This window comes from Suricata suricatta, chromosome 6 (assembly GCF_006229205.1).
Source record: "Suricata suricatta isolate VVHF042 chromosome 6, meerkat_22Aug2017_6uvM2_HiC, whole genome shotgun sequence".
Lineage (NCBI taxonomy): Eukaryota > Metazoa > Chordata > Mammalia > Carnivora > Herpestidae > Suricata > Suricata suricatta.
Genome location: NC_043705.1, coordinates 75,532,958 through 75,556,405, shown reverse-complemented (window position 1 = coordinate 75,556,405; position 23,448 = coordinate 75,532,958). Strand labels below are relative to the sequence as shown.

Below are 23,448 nucleotides of genomic sequence, written 5' to 3'. Positions count from 1 at the left end.
ATGAAGAACGTATTCCCTAGGATAACAAAGGTTTACCTTTCTAAAAAGTCTTTGACTTCCACCACCAGCAGATGTTGGGTAATAAATGTAAACATTATGATCCTCTGCACTGACTGGCTTTTCTACAAATGGCTTTTGAAAAACTTCACCATTTACTTCTACGTGATCTTCGCCTTCAATCAGATTGCATTCTAAAATTCAAACATAACAGAAAAATTACATACTGTATATTATCTGGAAATAACATTATTATTAAAGCTTTTACTAGAATGGAGATTACAAAGAAAAGTAACCTTGGATAATATATGATTTTATTTTAGTTAAAAATATTTATGCAAACAACATATATCAACATGTATGATGTATGACATTAAAAATTATAGTTTTTCTTTAAAAATCTTATGAACCTGTCATTTCACCTTATTGATCCACGGAATTCAATGTTAGATAGGAAATGACACTAACAAAAAAGACTGAGAAATAATTTTAGAATGCTATCATCTTCTGAAAAACGTTAAGGGATCATTTGTATCACAGATACTACAAAACACGAAATTACTTAGGTTACTAAAGTAACCTGTATAATGTAAGTAAGCCATCTAATTACGAAGTTCATTTTTTACCTCTAGACAAATGGGAGAAGATCTCTATTATGAATAATAAGTGCTATACCTTATTTTTAATAAAAGTCGCTTTAAGGTACAATAAAATCATCAGATCTCCTAAAATTTCCTTATCATAATATTAAATCTTAATGCAGATAAACATATCTTGGTTTTTTAGACTGCTATATATAACTTACATGCTGTTTTAGATAACCAGGAAAATGAAGCAAAGGGATCTTTAAGAAGTAGTAGGTAATAATATTACAAAATTCCTCATCATCAGAAATTTAATTACAGCATCCTATCATGAAGTTTCTAATCCTTAATTCAACAGTTATAGATAAATCACTTGTTTATACCTAATCAATACAAATTTATTCAGCATGCAATTTAAAAAGTCTTCTTTATGATTCCCAAATACATGCCAAGCGCAAACCAAAGGAAAGTAGGATACATAACTCTGAAATCATTAGCAGGTCTTTTAGCTTATAGTGCTACACTTCAACCGAACACAATGCTTACTTGGTTCATTTCTTTCTAAAAAAGTAAACAAAATACTATGAATTCTTCCAATTCCTTCTACTTAGTTGTAGAAGGGAAGTGGCTCAAAAGTATTTTGAGTGACCAAAGATAGCTCCCTCAAAATCTTTCAGTCTTACCTTTGGGATTATTTGGGTCACGGTTCAAAATTGCATAACGCGGAAGTAAAATACCTTCAGCCTGAAGAATACTGTATACTTCTCTCCTGAAGAAAAAGGAAAACATCCTTTATTGTTTTATTCATTTCACAAGTACATTATTACTATTATATTACTAAAAAGGCTTGGATAGCAAGTCTCATTTTTTAAATAAACAAATGTGTCATTTAAAGTATTGAAAAATATGTATCCAAAGGAAATACTATGCAATATTAGAACAAAAACGTCTGCACAATACTATATGTGGCATATTAAGATACTAATATTTAAAACTGGGAATGTAAATGTATATAAAGAAATGGTTAAGTAAAGTTGCTATACAAGTTGCAACGACAGAATATTACCTGTCAAACTCAAAAAAAATCTTTATACTCAAAGAATATTTAATGCATGGGAAAATGTTGATTGTATTGTAAGAGAAACATGACCCTAATTTTGTCAAATGTGAGTCTATGTATGTATTGCTTTCTATATGAAAAATTATGGTAAAGTGGCAGAGTTAAAGCCTTTCTTGATGCTTTTATTTTCCCAATTTCTTAAAGTAAATATGCATCTTCATAGATATGTATAACATACAAGCATGTATTAACATGTAAATCTAGGAAATGTTTTTAAGTTTTAGATATCAATAATGTGACTATATGGAAGAATAGAAAAACACCAGAAACAAAAAACTATAGGGCCTTATACTTCAAAAAGCATTTTCGTACGTATAATCTCATCTTGTAATGTCCACACAAAAGAATACCATATGTTGGCGAAATTATAAGGGTAGCCATTAGAGTGAAACATCAATCAAACTATATAAATATATTTGAATTTTACAGTTTCTCTTAGAAATCCATGCTTTTGGCCTATAAAAGGAATGCTAAGATAAACAGATATTTTTCAAAATAGTTGCACTTTACCATTAAAAATAATCTAGTTATGAGTATAGCCCTAGTTTCATCATCAGTCACATGACAGAGAAACTGCTCATAAATTTCAAAGGTTCAGTAGACTCCAGAAATTAAACAAACATGGACTCAGTCCTTGTCCCACTATTTGTGGGACTACTTGTGACTTGGGGCAAATCAATTCATCTCCCTAATTTTCAAGATTCTTTACCTATAAAATTCAGTATAAATGCCTATTTCTAAGTATTACTTAGAGGATACCACATATTAATGTATATGAAAAATCTGATGCCATATCAGCTTGTAGTATATACTAAATGTTAATTTTCCTTCCCTTAATTCAGTCATTTCCATCACTCACCTATCTTGTATGAGATACTGCATATTCAAGTCATTGATTACAAATGGATTCCTGAGTTTTGCATAGGCAACTGCTTTGTCCAGTGGAAATCCTAAGAACACATATTATTAACATATTCTGTACAATCTCAAGATAAGTTGACATCTATAACTTTATCAATTTGAATTTATGCCACTCCTGATAAAAGGTTAATTTCATTAATCACTGCTTTCCATATATATCATGGAAAAATAAATACATGAAACTTAACTTGTACTATTAATATGTCTTATTTTTCCCTAGTAATAAGGCACAATAAGCTAGTGGTTATATAACCAAATTTAGAGCACTGACACATTAGTCAATACCTGATTATTCAAAGTCACTGATAAAAAGATTACCTCATATACAAACAGAAATCTATATATAAATATATCACAAGCACTCGGTGATTTTTAAAATATATATATAACTCCTTTTCTCACTTTTTAAATTTGATATCTATACATATAAATTGTTGATAATTCATAGAATTTATGTATCTTTAAAAAAATAAAATCAGAGTTAATTCTCTTATAAACACATGCTCTAAATATAAAACATATGAGCAGAATAATACTTCCTGTTACTAGGTCAATGTTATCAGAAATTAACTTTCTAAAATTTCTAGACCTTGGTAAAATTACTAATCACAAGGAAAACAAGTCAAATGGCAGATAGTAAGAGGTTGAAAATACCTAAAACATTTTAATAATTATACTACACTCTCTGCATTGACTCTAAGTCTCCAGTTTTATCCATCAATACCTGTTATTTAGAGAGGGTATGGCAGTATGCCCTAGAGGTTAAAAAAAATAGGTTCAACGGCCTGTCTCCATCTTTCATTAGTTATGTAATCTTGGGCAAATTTATTTAATATCTCTCAGCCCCAGATTCCCAGCTGTAAGTGGATATTATAGCAGTCCTACCTTGTAGAATTTTTTAAGGAACTCCATCAAGGAGTACATATAAAACACTTAGTGCAGTACCTGACATAGTAAGCTCCTGATCAATATTATTCCTTAAATGACAATATCTTAATGCATATGTTATGTAAGGACTGAAGTAAAAATCAGTAGGTATGCACAACTTTAGAATTTAACTATAATGTACTACAATTGTACTACAATATGCCTGGGAAGACACTGTGTAGCATTATCAGAACAGCTGGAAAAGTACTTAGACATACTGAAGTTAAAAAGAAAACTAAACAAAAAACTATGGTCTGCTAAAAAAGACGTATTCCTAAAATCCTCTTAGTTTTAAAAGTGTGATGAAAGTACTCTATACCAAGAATCACTTGCCTACATATTATAAACCCTCCTACTTTTGTAAAAACTCCAAGAATTCATCACTTGTCATAAAGATACCTCAAGGTCTATGATTTGAAGTTTCCTAAAAGAACAGAACTCAGCATATAGGAGCACTTAATGAGTTCCCTTTTGTTGTTGCTGTGGTTAAAGAGGACATTTTTCCTTACCAGAGACAGCATAGGGGATATCACTTTGGAGAGCACCTAGTTTTTACAGGCAAATAAATAACTCCATCAAAGAACCATGTGGTAGTAAGGGAAGAACACCTTACCCTCAATGATAAGCTAATTTTCATATTCTCTGAAATTAAGGACTTCAGTTTGTAAAGAAGACCAGGGGCTTGGCTTCTCTACAGGCTACTGGAGCACAGAAAGGCTCAAACATGCTCCCTCCCCTTCTTGCTGAAGGAGATGTTTCTTGAATACCTAACTAAAGTGAAACTTTTACACAGATAGAGATTACGTATTTTGGTAACAAGACTGATTTAATACTAATTAATGTATAACTGAGTATATATGTTTTAAATTATAGTTCTTAGTAAGAGATACATTTATTTCACAGATTCTCGGGTTATAAAATTTCAGATATTCACTAATAATTTTGATTAGTGGGTTTTACTATGAAGGCACACTTTACCATCAGGTAATACTGAAGTTTAATTATATTTAAGTTTGATTTGATTTCAGTTTAATATATTTTCAGTTTGATAAAAGAAACCAAGTTAAATAAAAATTCAGATATTAAGTTCTTCAGAAATAAAATATGAATATGTATATAGGGAAAGATAGATCATTTTTTATGACAAAAGCATAGAGCTTAAAATCTTCAAGAATTCATTCTAAGTAACCTAGAGTAACAAATATACACTTTCAAAAAATTCATCAACCTTATTTTTAATAGTGAAAACCAGAGACTAACTGTTAGGATATTGGCTAGGTATGTAATAATATATCCTCTTGATGACAAATTATAACATTAAAAAATCATGTCTCTGCGGAATGTAATGAAGGGAAAAATAAATCTTGATATAGTTAATGAAAAATTAAGTATAAAATTACATATACACTATAGTAGTAAATTTGTTTTTAAAAAATACACAGAAAAAACGAATGAAAAGAAATATATCAAAATGTTAACATCACTGATTTGTGAGAGTGGGTAGATTTAGTTTGATTTTTCTATTTTATCTAATAATCTACAATTAGTATTATTAGTTTTATTTTAAGAGGACAAAGGGAATTCCCAGCCCATTCTTTAATACCTTTAGAATGGAAAGAAATAAGACAATCACATAAAGGCCAGTTTTCTACTGGTTCATTCAAAATAACATCTTCTTCAAATACTACTACTGTAATATATTTAAATAAGGAGATCCGTTCAAGAATTTCCTTCATTGGTTTGGATTTGGATTTCTTTGCCATGGAACATATTCCAACCACAATCTGCCTCTCTGGTGGCTAAAACAGAAAGAAAACAAAACAAAACAATCAGGTTGACTCCGTGTGAACTCCAAAGTAGAGCATTCTTAAATCTTTTTCAGAAGTAGATGAGGCATGTGATTAATACAAATGACACATTAACCTAAAAAGGCATTTTTCAAAATTACATTGTTGTTATCATAAATAACAAGTAACAGTTGTCTACAAAGGTCTGAAAGAAATTCTAAGACAACACACTTTCTGGACATAAGGAACAGACAGAAGTCCTTATTTGGAAAAAGTGGAACTGATGGTCAGTGGCATGCGTAGTGTGTTCAGACGAGCTCTAGTGAAAAGGGAGAGGAGTAGTCGAGGCTGAGTCAGGAGCGCTTTCTAGTCTAAGTCAGCCAAGAAGTCTGCTCTCATGTTGTATTTACTGGACTTCTAGACAACACTTCAGATTAAGAAAAGTTCTGCTGGTAAGAGAAGCTTGAAAATCATCTTTTCTGGGCTGAGGTATGGGTAAGTGGGAAAGGTTTTCTGCATTTCAGATATGCATAACTGCACTGGGAAAAGTGTTAAATAATTATGAAAAAAAATTTAAAGAATCATCTAGTAACTATTTTTGGTTTCTTTTCTTAATACTTTTACCAAGTAAAACAGGTTTGGAAACACAATTCTCTTTTGAACTGGAAATATGAGGGGAAAAAAAACCATGTTTGTATCTTGAATCAGTTTTCACAGTAAAGCAATGCCTATGTGTAAAGGGAAAATGAGACAAAAGTTGAGCTAATGTAACTATGGTAAGATGAACATAATAAATGAATGTTCTTCCTGAAGATCCAGTATGGCTATATATCCAATAGCTCAGATGGGAAAGGAAATAAGACTTACACACTCACATACCCCTCTGGATACTTGAGGTAGCCTCTCCTTCTAGCCACACAGTTACAGGCTTCTGAATAGTTAATAAATAAGGCTATCTTTGGGTCAAGCACCACTTGCACTGACAACATGACAAACTTAATAAAGCTAAGAAGTCCTCCGTTTAAAATTATTTCCTTCAACCTACTTCTTTCTCTTGATGTATTTTTTAGGTACTTCTACATACAAGAAGTCCTTTTGGTTTGTGGTCCTATTCTCTCTTTGTCATGTTTTCAACTGAGTCCTGTGTTATGCTAGGCACACCAGTGAAAGACACTAAAATTAGCCTCATTAAACAACTTAAAAGTGTGACTTCTGATTGGATTTCTTGATGCAGCATAGATTCAATAATGTTACTAATGAAACATGCTTTTTTAGTGCAAAAGATTTCCAACAAATTACTCTGTGCAAAAATGTCTTCACAATTTAGACAGTATTCATTCACTTTAACAGTGATGAGTAGGAAGCATACACTGTACTGGTCTTTTCTCACCAAACAAACAACTTACAGACTCATCCTCTTCCTCCTCATCTTCATCTGCATGGTGGAAGAAATGTCGATAATTTCCTGAGTTTATTTCTGTATCTTCATGCCCAACAAAGAACCTGGGGGCTTCACTCATTTTTATTTCATTTGATATGGATATAAAGCACTATACTGAAATTGTTTTTGAATAAACCATTCTCTTTATACTAGCTGACACATGGGTCTGTTGCAGCTTGTTTTTGCTTTCACAATTACTTGAAATTGTGATGACAGTCGGCAAATGTTCTTTTTCTCAGATATCATTGCTTCATTGTTGATGAAGTTTAAAAGACAAAGAGTGAGGTTATTGCTTCAGTGAGTTGATGCAACAGTCTTTCTACCTAAAACACAATGAAAAAAATAATTTTGGAGACTGTACTTCAAAAAGATTTATGTAAAAGTAAAATGATACTTGTAAAATCATTACCAGTGACTTGATGCATACTTTAAAATGAAAAGACATTCTCTTCCGTAAAATTAAACAATAGGCTCTGATTTTCAATAATTTACATCTTAGCAATTTAACAAAGTGATTCAAAGTCACAAAAAGTAACCGTAACAACATAATAACAGTACAAAATACACACTAAATTCTTCAAGTCCAAAAATATCTAGTAAGTGAGAAACTTACTCAAATTATAACAAAATTCCATTAAAAGCTAAATACCTTTGCAACACAGTTCAGTAATATCTGAATAGAATGAAAAAACAAACCAGATAAAATGCAAGGTAGATTTAAAACACATTGACAACTATTAATCAATTTGAAAACTCATTAAATCAATTTTTAAAAGGCTTTAACTTGAAAGTTCAGCTTGCAAACAAGTTTTTTTTTTTAAGGGAATAAAAACTTTCTGCATTTTAGTCTCAAAAATATCAATAAAACAAGAAGAAAAGATTTCATTATAAGAGTAGCTCTTGAACTTTTAGAAGTAAAAAATTCTTTGGCTGAACTAATAAAATCTATGGATTCTCTCCTCAAAAAAATGTACAAGTGTAACAAATTCTGCAAAAATTTTAGGTGATTGACACCGAAGCTTTTCCACATAAACAAATGTCTATCAACATCAGTTAAAGAACTCTCATATAGCAGTGATCTCTCAAAATATTCTTGACCCAAGTTGTTTATAGGTACTTGTTCCTTGTCACATTGGAACTCATTATCTACCAAGATGAAACTATGTATCAAATAATTCATTTGATTACTAGTAATACAATAAATTTGATCAAATATTCTTAAGAGTTGGAATATGTATTAGATAAAACTGTAAAGTGTAACTCTAAAACTCTTATTTCTAAAGATGTAATTCTAGGTTAATTGGTGGCTTCCTATTAAATACTGAATCTCCAGTGTACCAAGCCAGGCTTCACTTTATCCAATTTTCAAATTAAAATTGCAGTGTTATAAAATTTAAAAGTTTGTGATTAAAAAATTAAAGTAGAAATACTTGTTCAAATAACGAATGCTACTCAAATATGATTTCTAAATTGGAAAGTACCGTGCTACTAAAGTATCCACACTCAAAGAAGTGGTTCTCAAACTTCAGCACACATCAGAATTACCAGGAGGGCTTGTTAAAATACTAAACTAAAAAGTCTCAAAGTAGGAACCAATACTCTGCATTTAAAAAATTCCATGGTGATGGTTTGGTAATCACACCTTGAGAACCACTGCTCTAAGGGCACCTGGAAGGCTTAGTGGATTAAGCATCAGATTCTAGATTTCAGCTCAGGTCATGTCACAACCCAGAGTTGGGGATTCTCTTTCCCCCTCTCTCTCTTTCTGTCCCCCCCCCCGCCCCCCCCCTCCTTGCTCAGGCTCCCCTTACTCATGCTCTCTCTCTCTCAAAAGAAATAATTTTTTTTTTAAAGAGAGAGAACCATTGTTCTAGACTTTGACAAATGGGTTAGAAAGCTTTTTCTGATAGTTGTTCAGTTCTGTATCCTTAACTAAGTTATAGACACTCTCTAGCCACCATCTGTAAAGTGTGTTAAATTTCACAAATTATTTTGAAAACTAAGTGACAATGCAGACAAGGCAGCAATTAGCACAGGGCAAACATTTAGTAAATGTGAGGTGTTTATTTTGTTGGCTTTTATAATCAAGATAGAGATTTCTGATCTAACTTAACTGGCACAGAATGAAGACAAATAATGTAGTTTAGAATGTACCTATTTACAGCCCTTGCAATGAAGCTACAGAAACTCCTCTTTGCCACTGCTTCTGCGGGAGACATTACAGGTTTTCCAGTCTTACCACACTGCTTCAGACTGTCATGAACACTACTGCCTGGAATAAATACACATCCTCACAAATTTAAGCTACTTAATCCTTAAAATGATACCTTGGATCATCCATCAGCCCTATGTAATATTTAGAAGACCATTTTTCTTGAGGACCCTCAGCTCCTGTTGCCCAGCCTGAATAGACACATGACCAATTTTCTTGAAATCCGAAAAACCTTTTTCCAAAAGAAACACTGTTGTAAACGGTGACTCCAGTTCCAGGGCACTATTACTACAGGTACACAATAGGCTATTAAATAGGCTTCTGCAGGCTGGCAAAGGCAGTCAGGCATCATTTATAAATTTACACAAACAAGCCCATCCCAAGTTTCACAAAACCCGCACACTGTTTTTTTCCTTCTTCAAACATTCATGCACTTTTTGCTGAGCCTTTCTTTCCTTCTACTTACAATTCACTATTCTCCTTTAAAGTTCCCATTTCTCCTTTGATAAACAACTGCAAAGTCCTCAATAAATGCTTTTTTTTTTCCTGACAATGATCATGCTTCTGCACAACTCTAAATACACATCAGCATCCTTTCCCATTCTCCATGATTCACAACATCTGGGATATATCTTTACAATTACCTATTTTCATTAGAGTTTTTCCTCCCAAATTTTTATTATGGAAGATTTCAAATATTCAGAAAAGTTGAAAGAATGGTTTACTCTACATACCCACATACCTACCAGACTCAACAACTGCTAACATTTTGCCATATTAAATTTATACACACATATACACATATATTTGCTGTATTACTTGAAGTAAGTTGTAGACATCAATAGATTTCATCTCTATACACTTCAGTATGCATCTCGTAAAAATAAGGACATCCTCCTACATAACCACAGTATAATTTCCACCTAGGAAAATTATTATTTCCTTAATACTATTACACGTAGCCATGTGGGTGGGAGAACAGGACTTGACCTCTATATTCCCAGTACTTTCCGGGTGTATAGCATTTACGTGGGTGATCAATAAATGTTAAGTGTAATATGCTCACAGCAACTGTCACAAAAGTCATAGGAGTTTAAAAACTCAAAACGGCAAGATTTTACTGTACAACTCTGAATCTTCTGAACATCAATTTAATCCCTTGCTTTAAACAAACCCATGCTGCAGTCAGTATTTTGGTTTCTGAGCTATTTACTTCTGCACCACAAGGAAGCTCCATGAGGACTGAGGTCATTTTGTCGGACACATATACAGGCCACTGAATTTGTTTTTAATGAATACTTTCAACCACTTAAAATGTTAGTGAAGTTACTGGAAGCAATAAAGCACAATGTAAGACAACAGTAGCAGAAGAGTTAAGAATACAGATTTTGGAATCTGAAAAAATCTGGTTCCTAATACAGGTTCAAACGTTTCCTAGTAGCAAAAGTTTATTAGAAGGAGTTAAGTGACCTCTCTAAGCCTCAGTACCTACGTCTGGAAAATGAGACTAATAATCTAACACACCTCATGGAGTTGTTGAGAGAAGTATATGAGAACACATGGAAAGCACTTGGCACACATAAGAACTCAGTCAGTGGCGGCTACCTTTAATATTTAATCTGCCTGAAACAAAAACTGTATTTTTCATTGAAGAATTTTCAACAGCAAACCAAAACCCTATCTCAGTGTAGGGCAAGAACGCTGGGTGCTAAAGCCCGCCATGCTGCCAACTTCCCCAGCTAAGCCTGATCCAGCACACTAGAGCAAGACCAGTATCACCCACGGGAATTCAAAGGTCAGAAACTCCCAGAAGTCGTCCATAACCTAGTAAACGAGATACAATGGTCGCCACCCTCGTTCCTTCTCCCTCCAAGCGCAAGAGGTGCAATACACTCGAACTGATTAGGTGAGGCAGTGACCTGCAGCCTCCGTTTTTATTCGGGAAAGCTGCAACGCAAAGGCTTTTTTTGTTCTTTTTTAACGGGGGTGCAAGCAGCGAGAAAAGGGGCAAAGACAAATGAAAACAAAAAAGCCATCTCGACCCACAGCAGCCTCCAAACTCGAGGCTGCCTACTTTGGTGGAGCGAGCCAATAGGCTGGAGGAGCAGCATAGGCGCTCGGCAGCTTTCCTTCTGGCGGGGCTGAAATCTCGGGTATCTCAAACCCAAGAAATGCAAAAGGGAGGCAAAGGAAGAGAAAAAGGAAATCCAGATGCGAAGAGCGCCTCATTGCTGTGGTGTCACTCCTCCCGTGGCCACGCTGCCTTTCACTCGGGCACACGCCCCTGGGAAGAGCGCGTGTCTGGGCTCCGCAAAGCGCAGAAAACAAAGCAACTGCCTAGCAGCGGCCTCGGGTGACCGGGTTTGGCATCTCGCTTCTCCTCCGGTCCCGGAGTCCTCACCTGCCACCGCTGCAGTAGCTACGCGAGCTGCAGGAGGTAGCCGAGCCCACTCAGGCTTCGGTTTCTCCTTTAATCCCGGAGACAGGAGTGAGGTGTTCGTCAAAAGACCACAGCTGTTAGCTAGGACGTCGGTCTTCTCTCTGCAGCAGCAGATGAAGGGCCACGCAGAGGTACTGCAAAGCATTACAGCACCTCCCTTAACTTGGTCGCGCCCCTCCCCGCCCGCCTCGGGTCTCACAAAGAAATCTCACCGGGCGGAACGATTTCCGGCAAGCGCCAAATGGCCCGCGCGGCCCTCAAAAGCACACCCTTCTTAAAGACACGGTAGTTCCGCTTCCGGCAGCACCAGATAAGTCGCGAGAGGAGCTTTCAATCCTGTCGTTTGCGTTTAGGACCACTTTCGGTGAGTGGTCGTTCCGGTATGCTTTGTTATGTCTGATGATTTTTAAAGTGAGGCATCACCTGACAGTAATTTCAAAACTGTTTGTCTTGCCTAGTTTAAGGGAGGGTTTAATTGACTCGAGATTGCGCAGGCGCTCTTGGGACGAGAGGGCCTTCCTTGGGCGTTAACGGCGTGCCGCGCCAGCTGAGTAGAAAAGGGGCGAGTTCTGTTGTCAGGCGTGGGGAGGTGTCTAGTCTGTGTAACCGCGTTTTACTTGATGGTCGTATTTCTGCTTATGCTAACTTTATCTGGACCTTGCCCTGAAGAATCGATTAACTCCCTGGAAATGCTTTCTGATAGTTAAAATAGCGTCCGAGACTCGGAGCAGGTTCAGAAGTGACCGTGGGGTTGGCTGACATTAACGAAATCTCCCTACCTACTGTATCATAGTTGTCATATAATCTAAAATATTACCATTTCGCCCCGAATTAAAATCTCCTGAGGCGGAGAGAGTCGCGAATTCAAGGGACAATCTTGGCCCGTAGTTTTAAAGGCAAAATACACACTTTGTAGGTTTTCCTTTAATGAGACTTTCTGAAACAAAGTGGAGAAATAATTTTCAAAATGGAAATTCACTTATTACATGTGGCTCCAAGTGTATGCATATGGAGATGAAGGCATTTTTGTTAAACGAATTTGTAGGCTGAATCAGGCTTAGAAGTGTCTGGTGTAATTAGATTTCCCAGACTTTGACATTACATAAAATTATGCTCTTCTTTTTGTGAGATATTAAAGTAGACTAACGCAGATGTAAAAATAATGATCACAAGTTCACATGTTCATTGAGATATTGCAGATTTTAAGTTTTTTAGGTGGAACACATGCACATTAACAACTTTCTAGAGGCTTAAATTGGTAGCCTGGGTGGGTTTTTGTCGAGTCCTAATTTTATTTAACGTGATACTTAATTGGTTCACTTTACTGCACACAAGGTAAAATTATTAAAAGAAGTAATAAGTATTTAGACAGGTACTTATTGATTATATTTGACGTTGTATTAGGGACATAGTGTTAAAGCTCAGCCAAATTTGACCCTGACAGTTCCTCTTGCAAAATTAGAAGTTACAATCACCCACCTTCACCTCCGTTTCTCATTCCTTCATATTTTAATACACAAATTCTTAAAAATAAGAGCATATCTAAAGAAGTCCTAATCCTCATTTTTATAACCTAAACCACTTAATTCTACCCTGTAAATGATACCTTCATTCAGTATGGGTGTAGGAGGATATTTATGTTTGTCCTGATATTACAGCTTAAAGCCATTTTCTTATGTTAACTACTCAAATTGGATGGTTTGAAGGGATCACATGGTGTGTGTACTTTGACAAGAAAAAACTACTGGTTCTTTAAGTTGTTCTTTTGTATATAAATGCCAAATATTAGCAAACTTTAACCTAGTTTACACGATTTTCCTTTTTATGAACTGATTTTTCATAAGCACTGAAGATTGAGAACCCCATTAGACTCTAAACTCATAATGTATACAACTCATGAGTCTTCTGAGTTTCGATGTTAGCATTACAACCAACAAACATTGCCATAAAACAATCACCATAAGTGTAGAGAACAGGATTTTAAAATCTTTTTCTTTGTAAATAAAGCTTTTGAGAAAGGAAAGTGTTCTTTACTACTTTGAACAGCTTGATGTGGCAGATAATAATCATCAAATGTTTTAACAATAATTGCACATTGCTTTACTATTTGCAAAGGACTTTTCAAGTCCTTAATCTCATTGTTCTGATATTTATGAAGAAGGAGGGATAAGTATTATTTTCTTTTTTCATATGTGGATACTGAGACTTAGGTAACTCTTACATAGAAATTCTGACTCCTAAAAGCCATGACTTCTTAGACACTCTACTTGGAGTGCCATGTATATGCAAGTGAAGTAATGTTTTCCTAAGTGAAATAACAATTATCTTTGGAACATGTGTCCCCACCCCCCCTTTTTAAAATACAGAACTATCTTTCCTATGAGGAAGGGGAAATAATTCTTTATTCATTTACAAATAGTTGAATGTCCATTGTCTCACAAACTATGTGAAGTGATGTAAACATTTAAAATTGATATTGCTTTCTCATACATAACCTGAATTATTAGAAAATTATAACTTTTCCAGCAGAGGCCTGAGCCAAGAATTATGAAATCTGAGGTTGACAGTAATTCAGTTATTAGTGTGGCAGGGAAAAAAGCCAACAGGAAATTTGAAGCAACATAGAACAAGCTTCAAATGTCAAGTGCCTGTACTCACTGTGTTACTTTGAGCAAATTGGATAATGTCTCTGAACCCCTTTTATCTATAAAGTAGATATACAACTAGTACCTACTTCATAGGATGTTGTGAGGATTATCCTAGTAAAGCACTCTGTAAATGTTTGCAATTATTTTTTAAAATCCTTTTATACTTATTTAAAAAAATTCTCCTTTACTTTAAAAAGATGTTCCCTGTTCCTATAGTTTGGGCTTTTCCAGATGTCATATAAGTAATCGCATATAGTGTGTAGCTTTTTGTGTCTCACTTTGTTAACTTAGCATAATGGTTTTTGAGATTCATCCTTATTATTAAGTATATTTTCAGTTTGTTCCTTATCAATTCCACCATAGGGATCTACCACATTTGGTTCGTTTTCAGATTTTAGCTGTTAGGAATAAAGCTTCTAGAAACAGTCGCATATATATTTTTGTTTGAACATATAATTTCTCTTGAGTTAGCACTATTTTCAGACATGTTTATACCATTTTGTATTCTCAACAGCAATATTCTGTTTCCTTTGTAATGCTTAGTATTGTCAGGTTTTGTTTCTTTTTGTTTGTTTGTTTATTGCCATTTTGATGGATGTGTAGTAGTATCTCAGTTTTTATTTGTATTTTTTTTAATGTGTACTTGTTTTTTAGAGAGAGAGTCACAGAGGGGTGAGCGAGGGACAGTCAGAGAGAGAGAGACACACACACAGAATCAGAAGCAGGCTCCTGGCTCTGAGCAAACCGTCAGCACAGAGCCTGACGTGGGGCTCAAACCCACGAACTGTGAGATCATGACCTGAGCTGAAGTCAGCTGCTTAACCGATTGAGCCACCCAGCCTCCCCTTATTTGTACTTTTTAATTGTCTAATTGTGTTGAGCATGTTTTCACATGTTTATTTGCAAGTCATCTTTAATGAAGAAGTGTCTGTGCAGTCTTTTGCCCGTTTTTTAGTTGATCATTACCTTATTGAGATTTGAGAGTTCTTTACAAACTCTGAATTTAAGTTCTTTATTATATATGTGTACTACAAATATTTTCTCCCAGCTGAGCTTGCTCTTTTCATTTTCTTAACATTATCTTTAAAAGGACAAAATTAAAAATTTTCTTTTTATTTGCTCTCTTGAAATCATTGCTAAGAGAAGCTCACCAAAATTTTCTTTTTCGTTGACTTCTAGCAGTTCTATAGTTTTAGGTTTTACATTTAGGTCTATGACCCATCGTGATTGCTTTTTACACATGGTACAAATTATAAATTGAGGCTCATCTTTTTTCATAGAGGTGCTTAGTTGTTCCAACATTATTTGTTGTAAATATTATCCTTTCTCTATTGAATTCGTTGGAATCTTTGTCAAATATCAATTTACCATTTCTTTGTGGCTGTTTCTAGACACTATTCTGTTCCCTAGATCTTTGGCTACCATTTTGCCAATACCACAGTCTTGATTACTATAGATTAAAGGAAATCTTTAAGCCAGGTAATGTGAAATTCAACTATATCCTTGTTTTTTGAACTTGTTTTAACTATTCTAAGTCCTTTGTTTTTCTGTATTAACTTTAGAATCAGCCTGTCAGTTTCTACAAAAGAGCTTGCTGGGTTTCTGATTGTGTTGCATTGATTTTGTAGATCAGTTTGAAGAGAATTGACATTTTAGGAAGTTTACCAGTTTTTTCTCATTATTAGGATGGGAATGTCTCTTTTTCCAGCATTCTAGATTCTAAGACAAAAGCCTCTATGGGAATTTTTTTAATGCTATTTCAGAAAGGAATAATGTATTTCCATTGTTGAATATTGTAATTTACCAATTTCTATCTAAATAAATCACCTGAAGTCATTTTCCTTATCTAGAAAATGGGAGATTGAATCACAATCTTTGGCCTTCCTTTTAGTGCTAACCTACTGTTTTCTACAGTCAAAGATCTGATATTTCCATTTCTGACCAGTATATTTAATTTTTCAAATATTTATTCATATTTCCTTACTTCTTGAAAATTAAATATGCTTTTAGTTAGTATCCTTTCCTATGTTACATTTGTATGAAAGATGCCAAAGAATAGATATATGAAATATAGTAACCTTTCTGTTAATAAAATTGGTCTTTCACATTAGAAGGCCTTATTTCAATGAATTTTTTGTTCTGCAACCTAGAAATATGTATCACCAAGAAATATGTATATGTTTTAAAAGTGTAAAAATTAACTTTAAAAAGTAAAATAAGAAACCTTATTATTTTATGAAATTAGCTTTTTTTTCTTTATTTAGAAAGTGCTTAGAGAACAGAAATAAGGGATTGACCTAATAGGTGCTTTCTGTCATATACTTACAGAACATAGTATTAACATTGATATCTCCCAGGTTTCTTTGGTTCCAGTTAAACAATTGCCCAAAACTTTTAGTCTATACCTCTGATGAACCTATAATTAGTAAATATCAGTGTTCTCAGTTTACAACCTTTTCTTAACATCCAGATATTTAGCTTAATAAATCCAGTTTGTATTTACTTGTTAAATGCTTTAACGTGTGGTTCTCAAATTGCATGCCAGAGCTTCCCTGGACCTCATAGTTAATTCACAGAATGGCATGGAATATTTTAAGTTTTCAAAGAAGGCACAGCTGTACTCAGCATCAATCAGATCTCTTATGGACTGCTAGTCTGAGGTAGTTCACAATTTCAACATCTGGTCACACTACATTGCTTTCTTGACATCTTTGCAAAACTGGTTTTTTGGATGGTTTCTGTGGTGATAAAGCAAATACTGCATGAAAATCAATGTGGAAGAGGAAATGAGGCCAGTAGTGTATAATCTGACTCCAAGCTTTGAGAATTTGTACACTGACCAAGCAGGCATATGCATGCCATTATAAGTAATTGTAGTTATTTAAGAATAAAATAAAAATAAGATTATTTTATTCTGCTTATATGCATTTTTCAAGTGGTTTCTAAGTTTTTAGGGCTTAAAGATTTAAGTTGTTGAACTTAATAATTTAATAAACAAGTGTAATATCTGTATCTGTTTATATCTATACATTTATATATTTTTTGGCATAGGAGTGTGATGAAAAAATTACAAGATGCCAATCATCCTGAGAACAAAAAATTTAGGAACCTCTGCCTTGACTGAGTATAATCTTGTCTTATAATGCTTTAGAATAGTGCAGAATAATTACCATGTTACTTGATTGGACTTTTAAAGAAATAAGGATTCTTTTAAAAATAGATTTGCTGGAGTGCCTGGGTGACTCAGTCAGTTAAGCGTGCGGCTTCGGCTCAGGTCATGATCTCATGGTTCGTGGGTTCGAGCCCCATGTCAGGCTCTGTGCTGACAGCTAGCTCAGAGCCTGGAACCTGCTTTGGATTCTGTGTCTCCCCCTCTCTCTGACCCTCCCCTCCTCATGCTGTCTCTCTCTGTCTCTCAAAAATAAAAAAAAATTTTTTTTAATTAAAAAAATAGATTTGTTGGGGCACCTGGATGGCTTAGTTGGTTGACCGTCTGACTTTGGCTTAGGTCATTATCTCATGGTTGTAGGTTCGAGTTTTACCTTTTGGCTGTTGTGAATAATGCTTCTATGAACATTAATGTCAGAACGATCTTTTAACCCCACAAGAATGTAGACTCTGTAAGGGTCAAGAGTATATGTCTTGTTCATTATACTATCTCCAGAGATGTTTCTTAATGCATAGCAATTGTGCAGTAATTTTAGATTAATGAACAACTCTCCTACTTGTCTCTAGCATAGCTTGTAGTTTTACCTTCACAACTAAACTTAAGGTTACTGAATCTACTTTATCAAAGCCAGTCACTCTTTATCTCATTACAGTCTGGTTTTCATCTGCCTGCTCTACTGTAACTATTGCCAAAACCACCAGATATATATTAGTTCCTATATCACTTAACCTTTCCTCTACTTGGTTGAGAACTCTTTATTCCCTAGGCTTCTGTGACCAGAACCCAGTCTGGCTCTTTTTGTATTTCTCTGGCTATTCCTGTGTCCCTGAAGGACTTATATTTGGGAGAGAGACCTATAAACTAGTAAGTTCAATAAAGTTTTGCAGATTTTATAAAAGTTGGTATGTGTAACTGTGAGTGTCCCAGAGGTGGGCACAATTCATTCTGTTGGGAAACAGATTCATAGATCTATCTATTCTAAATTCTCCTCCTCCTCCATCAGGAAGAATTCATAGATGAGTGATCTCATTAATTTGAATGTTAAAGGGTAAAGGTATGTCCACTGCTCTTGTCTGGTACATCTTCCATGAGATCCTTTTCACTACATTAACTGCATCTGCCATCTGCATGCTGAGTTCATCCATGAGCCAAATATAACATGTTCAATACTGTCATCTTTTTCCCTAAGCCCAGAACTTCAGAAGTGATCTGGATCCTTCTTTTTATTCACTCCATATATCCAGTCAGTAACAGTTCTTATAAAATTTATCTATACATTTTCACTGACACTGCAGTGACTCAGAATTTCATAATTACTTGCTGTATTATCCAGTAGTCCTTTAACTGACCTCTGCTGGCTTTCCTATCTCTCTACTCCAATCTGTCTTTTGTACTGGTTCAGGATGGACTTTGTAAAATATTATGATCTCATGGGGCACCTGGGTGGCTCAGTTAATTGTCCAACTCTTGGTTTCAGCTCAGGTCATGATCTCGTGTTTTGAGAGAATGAGACCTGAATTGGGGCTCCTGCTTGGTGGTGCATGCATATTCTCTCTCTCTCTCTCTCTCCCTCTCCCTCTCCCTCTCCCTCTCCCTTTCCATTCCTCCCTCCCTCCCTCTCTCCCTCTCAAAATAAATAAGTAAACTTAAAAAAAAAAGAAATAACCCCTGTTCATTCTTTGAAGTTCAGGTTATCCCAGATGGAGCAGTGAGAGAAGGCACTCTAGGAGATGGCATCCAGTCGGGGTTTTAAAGATAAGTAGGATGGAGAGCTAGGGATGGGGATGAAGTCTAATCCTGGCCAAAGTGTCCGTGAAAAGGTGTGAGCACACTGTAGGGAACAGCTGAAGAACTGTGGTCATTTGTGTAACTGGAAGTTAGAGTTTGAATTTGGAATTCAAAGATAAGCATGGAAAGATTGGTAGACCGTATCTTGAAAAATCTTGTATATTGTCTGAAGTGTTTAGATGTTATTAAGAGTATTAGAAGGCCATTATTTTATGTTAGGTGAGTATTTTGATAAAGTTTGTGTTTTATGATGACCTCTGGCTGCTGTGAGCAAAGGGACAAAACTAGAGACAGGAGAAGCAAGGTCAGATAAAAAGTGAGCTGAATCTAGACTAAGACAGTGGCAGTGGAATGAAGTGCAAGCTTCCGGCTCATCCAGAATGCTTTTCCTCTTTCTCCCAAGTGCATGTAGGTCTCTTCACATGTGTTTTAATGGTATTCTCTGCATATTCTATTCTATTGTAATACCATTTTATACTATATAATTGCTGATTGACTCGTCTGTTCTTGTCATGACACCATAAGCTTCTTGAAGTTAGGGATTACATCTTATTTTAACTTTGTATCCCCATAACCTACTGCATATAAGGATCTAAGTACTTGGTAAATGAACAAATAAAAAGTAATGTGGGGGCACCTTGGTGGCTCAGTTGGTTGAGTGTCCAACTTCGGCTCAGGTCATGATCTCATGGTTTGTGGGTTCGAGCCCTATGTTGGGTCTGTGCTGATAGCTTGGAGCCTGAATCTTGCTTCAGATTCTGTGCCTCCCTCTCTCTCTCTGCCCCTCCCCTACTCATGCTCTGTTTCTCTCTGTCCCAATAGTAATAAACATTAAAAAAAAAAAAAAAACCAAAAAGGTATATGGATGAAAAGCCTAACAACTATCATAGTAAAACACAGGAAGTTCTACAAACGTACAAAGAAGGTCGGGAGAAGTTGAGATAACTTCAGATTCAGAAATCATGGAAGGCTTGCTTCACTGAGGAGCTGGAGCTTGATTTTGAAAGATGATTAAGACTTACAGAGAATTGGAAAGTTAGGCCATTCAGAGGGGGAAATGGTGACATAAACTAAGATGGGGGAATGGTTGGGATGTGAGCAAAGCAGACAAGTGAAGAAACTACGAGACTTCTTTTGTGCCAATTTGTAGGGGTTTGGTTGAATAGACTTTGTCAGCAAGCAGAGGAGATGTCTGGGGAGGTCTAATAGTGTCTACTCTGTCTAGTAATTCATTTGGAAGATAAAAATATGCTGAGGATGATTGATAGTCTAAGTTAAGTTTCAAGGTAACTATGTCAAGGAAATAATTACCACATTATGTGTTTTCTTCTTTACTAAGAAAAGACAGCTGACCCATATGTAACATATTTGCAAAAAAAAATATGTTGAAATATTCTGGTTTTTATGTTTTCCACCACTGGAAGAGTCCACTCTATCTGAATGATGACAGAAAGACAACAAACAGCCCAAAACCTCAAAGAACTCAGTCTCCAAAATTTTGTTTATTTCTTCTACTCCTCAACCCTTTGTACTATGGGCTTACTCTAAGGAGAGTGAATTACTCTATTTTGATCTATTTTTGGTTCTTCAGAAGTTAAGGGTTTGAAAGTGGAGAGGTTAATTTCAGTAAATAGACTTTTGGAAGATAAATTTTTGTTCATGTATCCTGGAAAGGAAAGCCGTGAGTATTCTGAAGGCACAGATACTTGAATGTACTGGGGGCTTCATCTTATTTTGAGTAATCAGAGAAAAGATTTTCTGGTATCCCTAGTGCTATACACTGAATGTTTGTGTGGCCTCCCTCCCCCCAAATCTCCAGTGTTGAAATCCTTACCATCAGTGTGATGGTATTAAGAGGTAGGACCTTTGGGAAGTACTTAAGTAATGAAGGTGGAGCCCTCATGAATGGGATTAGTGCCCTTTTAAAAGAGAGATCAGAGCACTCTCCAGCACCTTCTGCTGTGTGAGGACAGAGCAAAGAGGTGATCTATTAACCAGGAAGAAAGCCCTCACCAGACACTGAATCTGCCAGCTTCTCCTTGGACGTTGCAGCTTTTAGAACTGTGAGAACTAAATGTTTCTTAGTAATAAACTGCCCAGTTTATGGCATATTGTTACAGAACCAAAATGGACTGAGACACGCTGAAGAAAGGAAGGGGGCAATTGGAGGAACTTAAAAGAGGTTTTTAAGTTTAAGGGCAAAATCTGGACATCACTGCGGTTTATGGAGACATTCATGTTGTCCGATGGCCAGTTTTTTTTTTTTTTCTCTCACATGCAGTTACCCATATGTATCCCTATGTGTTATGAGAATCTACTTTCTCTAAGGTGTGAGAATTTGGTCTTTTGCTCCTGAGGGCTTTTTATAGACTTGAACAGACTTCTTCCCTTTTCTTTTTAAGGCCCTTCAGATGTGGGAGGCAATAAAGAATACAGAATTTTGTCTTCTTTTTATAAATCTAGATACCAATCTGCCAGCTGGCTAAAATGGGATGTTTTGGGTTTTTTTTGTTTTTTTTTGGAAAATTTAGAATATTGTTGGTCCTAGGGTGCCTGGGTGGCTCAGTCGGTTAAGCATCTGACTCTTGATTTCAGCTCAGATCATTATCTCATGGTTTGTGGGATCGAGCCCTGAGTCTTTTTGTCAGCTCTGTGCTGACCATGCAGAGCCTGCTGGGAATTCTCTCTCTTTTTCTCTGTATGCCCTTCCCCTGTCCTTGCTCACTCTCTCAAAATAAATAAACTTAAAAAAATTGTTGGTCCCAAAAGCCATTGATGGGAAACAGTAATTTGGGGTCATATATGTTATGGGTCATGTAGACCCTAGTGATTTAATTTAAAATGAGAAAGGGCAGGAGCCCCTGGATGGCTCTGTGGGTGGCACATATGACTCTTGATCTGGGGATTGTGGGTTTGAGTCCCACATTGGATGTAGAGATTACTTAAAAATAAAATAAAATCTAAAAATAAAAGGAGAAAGGGCAGGTCTTTCTGTCCTTTAGACTTGGAAGAGCTTGTGTCAGTGTACCTGGAAGTTGAAGACAGGACAGATGACTTTTGCATATCTGTTAGTTTATTTTAAGAGTTTAGGAGGATTAACAGAGCTGGAGTGACAGGCAAATGGATAGGTTGACCAGCATAGTCTGTATTCCCTATTTGATACTACACAAGTCTTCCTAAATTGAAAATTGATGAAGGGTGAAAGTTTGCCACAGAATCATCTGGCAGGAGAAAAGCTTTAGTGAGGATGACATGAAAGTAAAGGCATCAACATAACTTAAATTTTTTTAATGCTTTATTTATTTTTGATAGAGCATGAGAGAGGGAGGGGCAGAGAGAAAGGGAGACACAGAATCTAAAGTAGGCTCCAGGCTCTGAGCTGTCAGCACAGAGTCCAACATGGGGCTCGAACCCAGGAACTGTGAGATCATGACCTGAGCCAAAGTTGGAGACTCAACTGACTGAGCCACCCAAGGCATCAGCATGTCTTCTGTGACAGATTGGTGGTGGTGGGGTGGGGCAGAGATGGTATTTCACCACAGTTTGAAAAGAACTAAGATTTAGAACATCACGGAACTTAAAAACAAAAGAAATGGCCACAGGGTAAGGACTGAGTATATACAGAGTAAAGTCTCTGGATGCCTTACATTCCCAGTTAGGGACTATTATGACCATAAAATGTCTTATGAGCATTTTTGTACACATCTTTTGATAGTGTTCAGATCCCTGGGATATAAACATAAAAGTAGAATTGTTGGGGCATCTGGGTGGCTCAGTTGGTTTAGCCTCTACCTTCGGCTTAGGTCATGATCTTAAGTTTTGTGAGCTCAAGCCCCACATCAGGCTCTCTGCTGTCTGCGCAGAACCCACTTCAGATCCTCTGTCCCCCTTTCTGTCTTTCTGCCCCTCCCTTGCTTGCTCGCTCGCTCGCGCGCTCTCTCTCTCTCTCTCTCTCTCTCAAAAATAAATAAAAACTTTTTTAAAAGAAAGGTAGAATTGTAAAGTCCTTAGTGTAGGTAAGTATTTAGTTAGAAGGAACACTGTCAAGGCTATAGCCTTTACATTCTGACCATGTATAAGAGTTTTAGTTGTTCCCTGTCCTTCCAACTGGTGTTGTCTGTGTTTTTAGTTTTACCCTTTTTGATAGTATGTAGTTATAAAAATCATGGCTTTAGTTTGTTTTGCCCTAAAGAATAATGATGTTGAGTACATTTTTTACTTGCTTATTAATCCTTTGGATGTTTTCTTTTTTGAAGTGCCATTTCCCTCCATTTTCTAAGTTGGGTTTTTATCCTTTTCTTTTTGTTGTTTTTTTTAACATATGCAATTATTTTCCATCATTTACAATACAGTAGTTACAATGACACTCCAAACAGAAAAGCAAAGTAAAAAATCAAAACACCAACTTCTATTT

The 23,448-nt window shown here is 35.7% G+C and overlaps 2 protein-coding genes across 18 annotated transcripts in view; one reads left to right on the top strand and one right to left on the bottom strand.

Annotated features, from left to right (window-relative positions):
- Positions 1-11,578, bottom strand: part of PPIP5K2 (diphosphoinositol pentakisphosphate kinase 2) — a 66,669-nt gene extending 55,091 nt beyond the window's left edge. For all 13 annotated transcript variants that reach the window (XM_029942648.1, XM_029942649.1, XM_029942652.1 and 10 more), the window contains exons 1-6: positions 11,391-11,578; positions 6,743-7,100; positions 5,153-5,348; positions 2,561-2,651; positions 1,265-1,350; positions 37-191 (exon numbers count right to left, since the gene is read on the bottom strand). In XM_029942648.1, coding sequence (XP_029798508.1) covers positions 37-191; positions 1,265-1,350; positions 2,561-2,651; positions 5,153-5,348; positions 6,743-6,856 — 642 coding nt within the window. In that variant the 5' untranslated portion in view covers positions 6,857-7,100; positions 11,391-11,578. The remainder of the gene's footprint in view (positions 1-36; positions 192-1,264; positions 1,351-2,560; positions 2,652-5,152; positions 5,349-6,742; positions 7,101-11,390) is intronic.
- A 145-nt stretch (positions 11,579-11,723) lies between these two features.
- GIN1 (gypsy retrotransposon integrase 1) overlaps positions 11,724-23,448 on the top strand; it is a 35,982-nt gene continuing 24,257 nt past the window's right edge. For all 5 annotated transcript variants that reach the window (XR_003910064.1, XR_003910063.1, XR_003910065.1 and 2 more), the window contains exon 1: positions 11,724-11,793. The gene's annotated coding sequence lies outside the window, so the exon portion shown is untranslated. The remainder of the gene's footprint in view (positions 11,794-23,448) is intronic.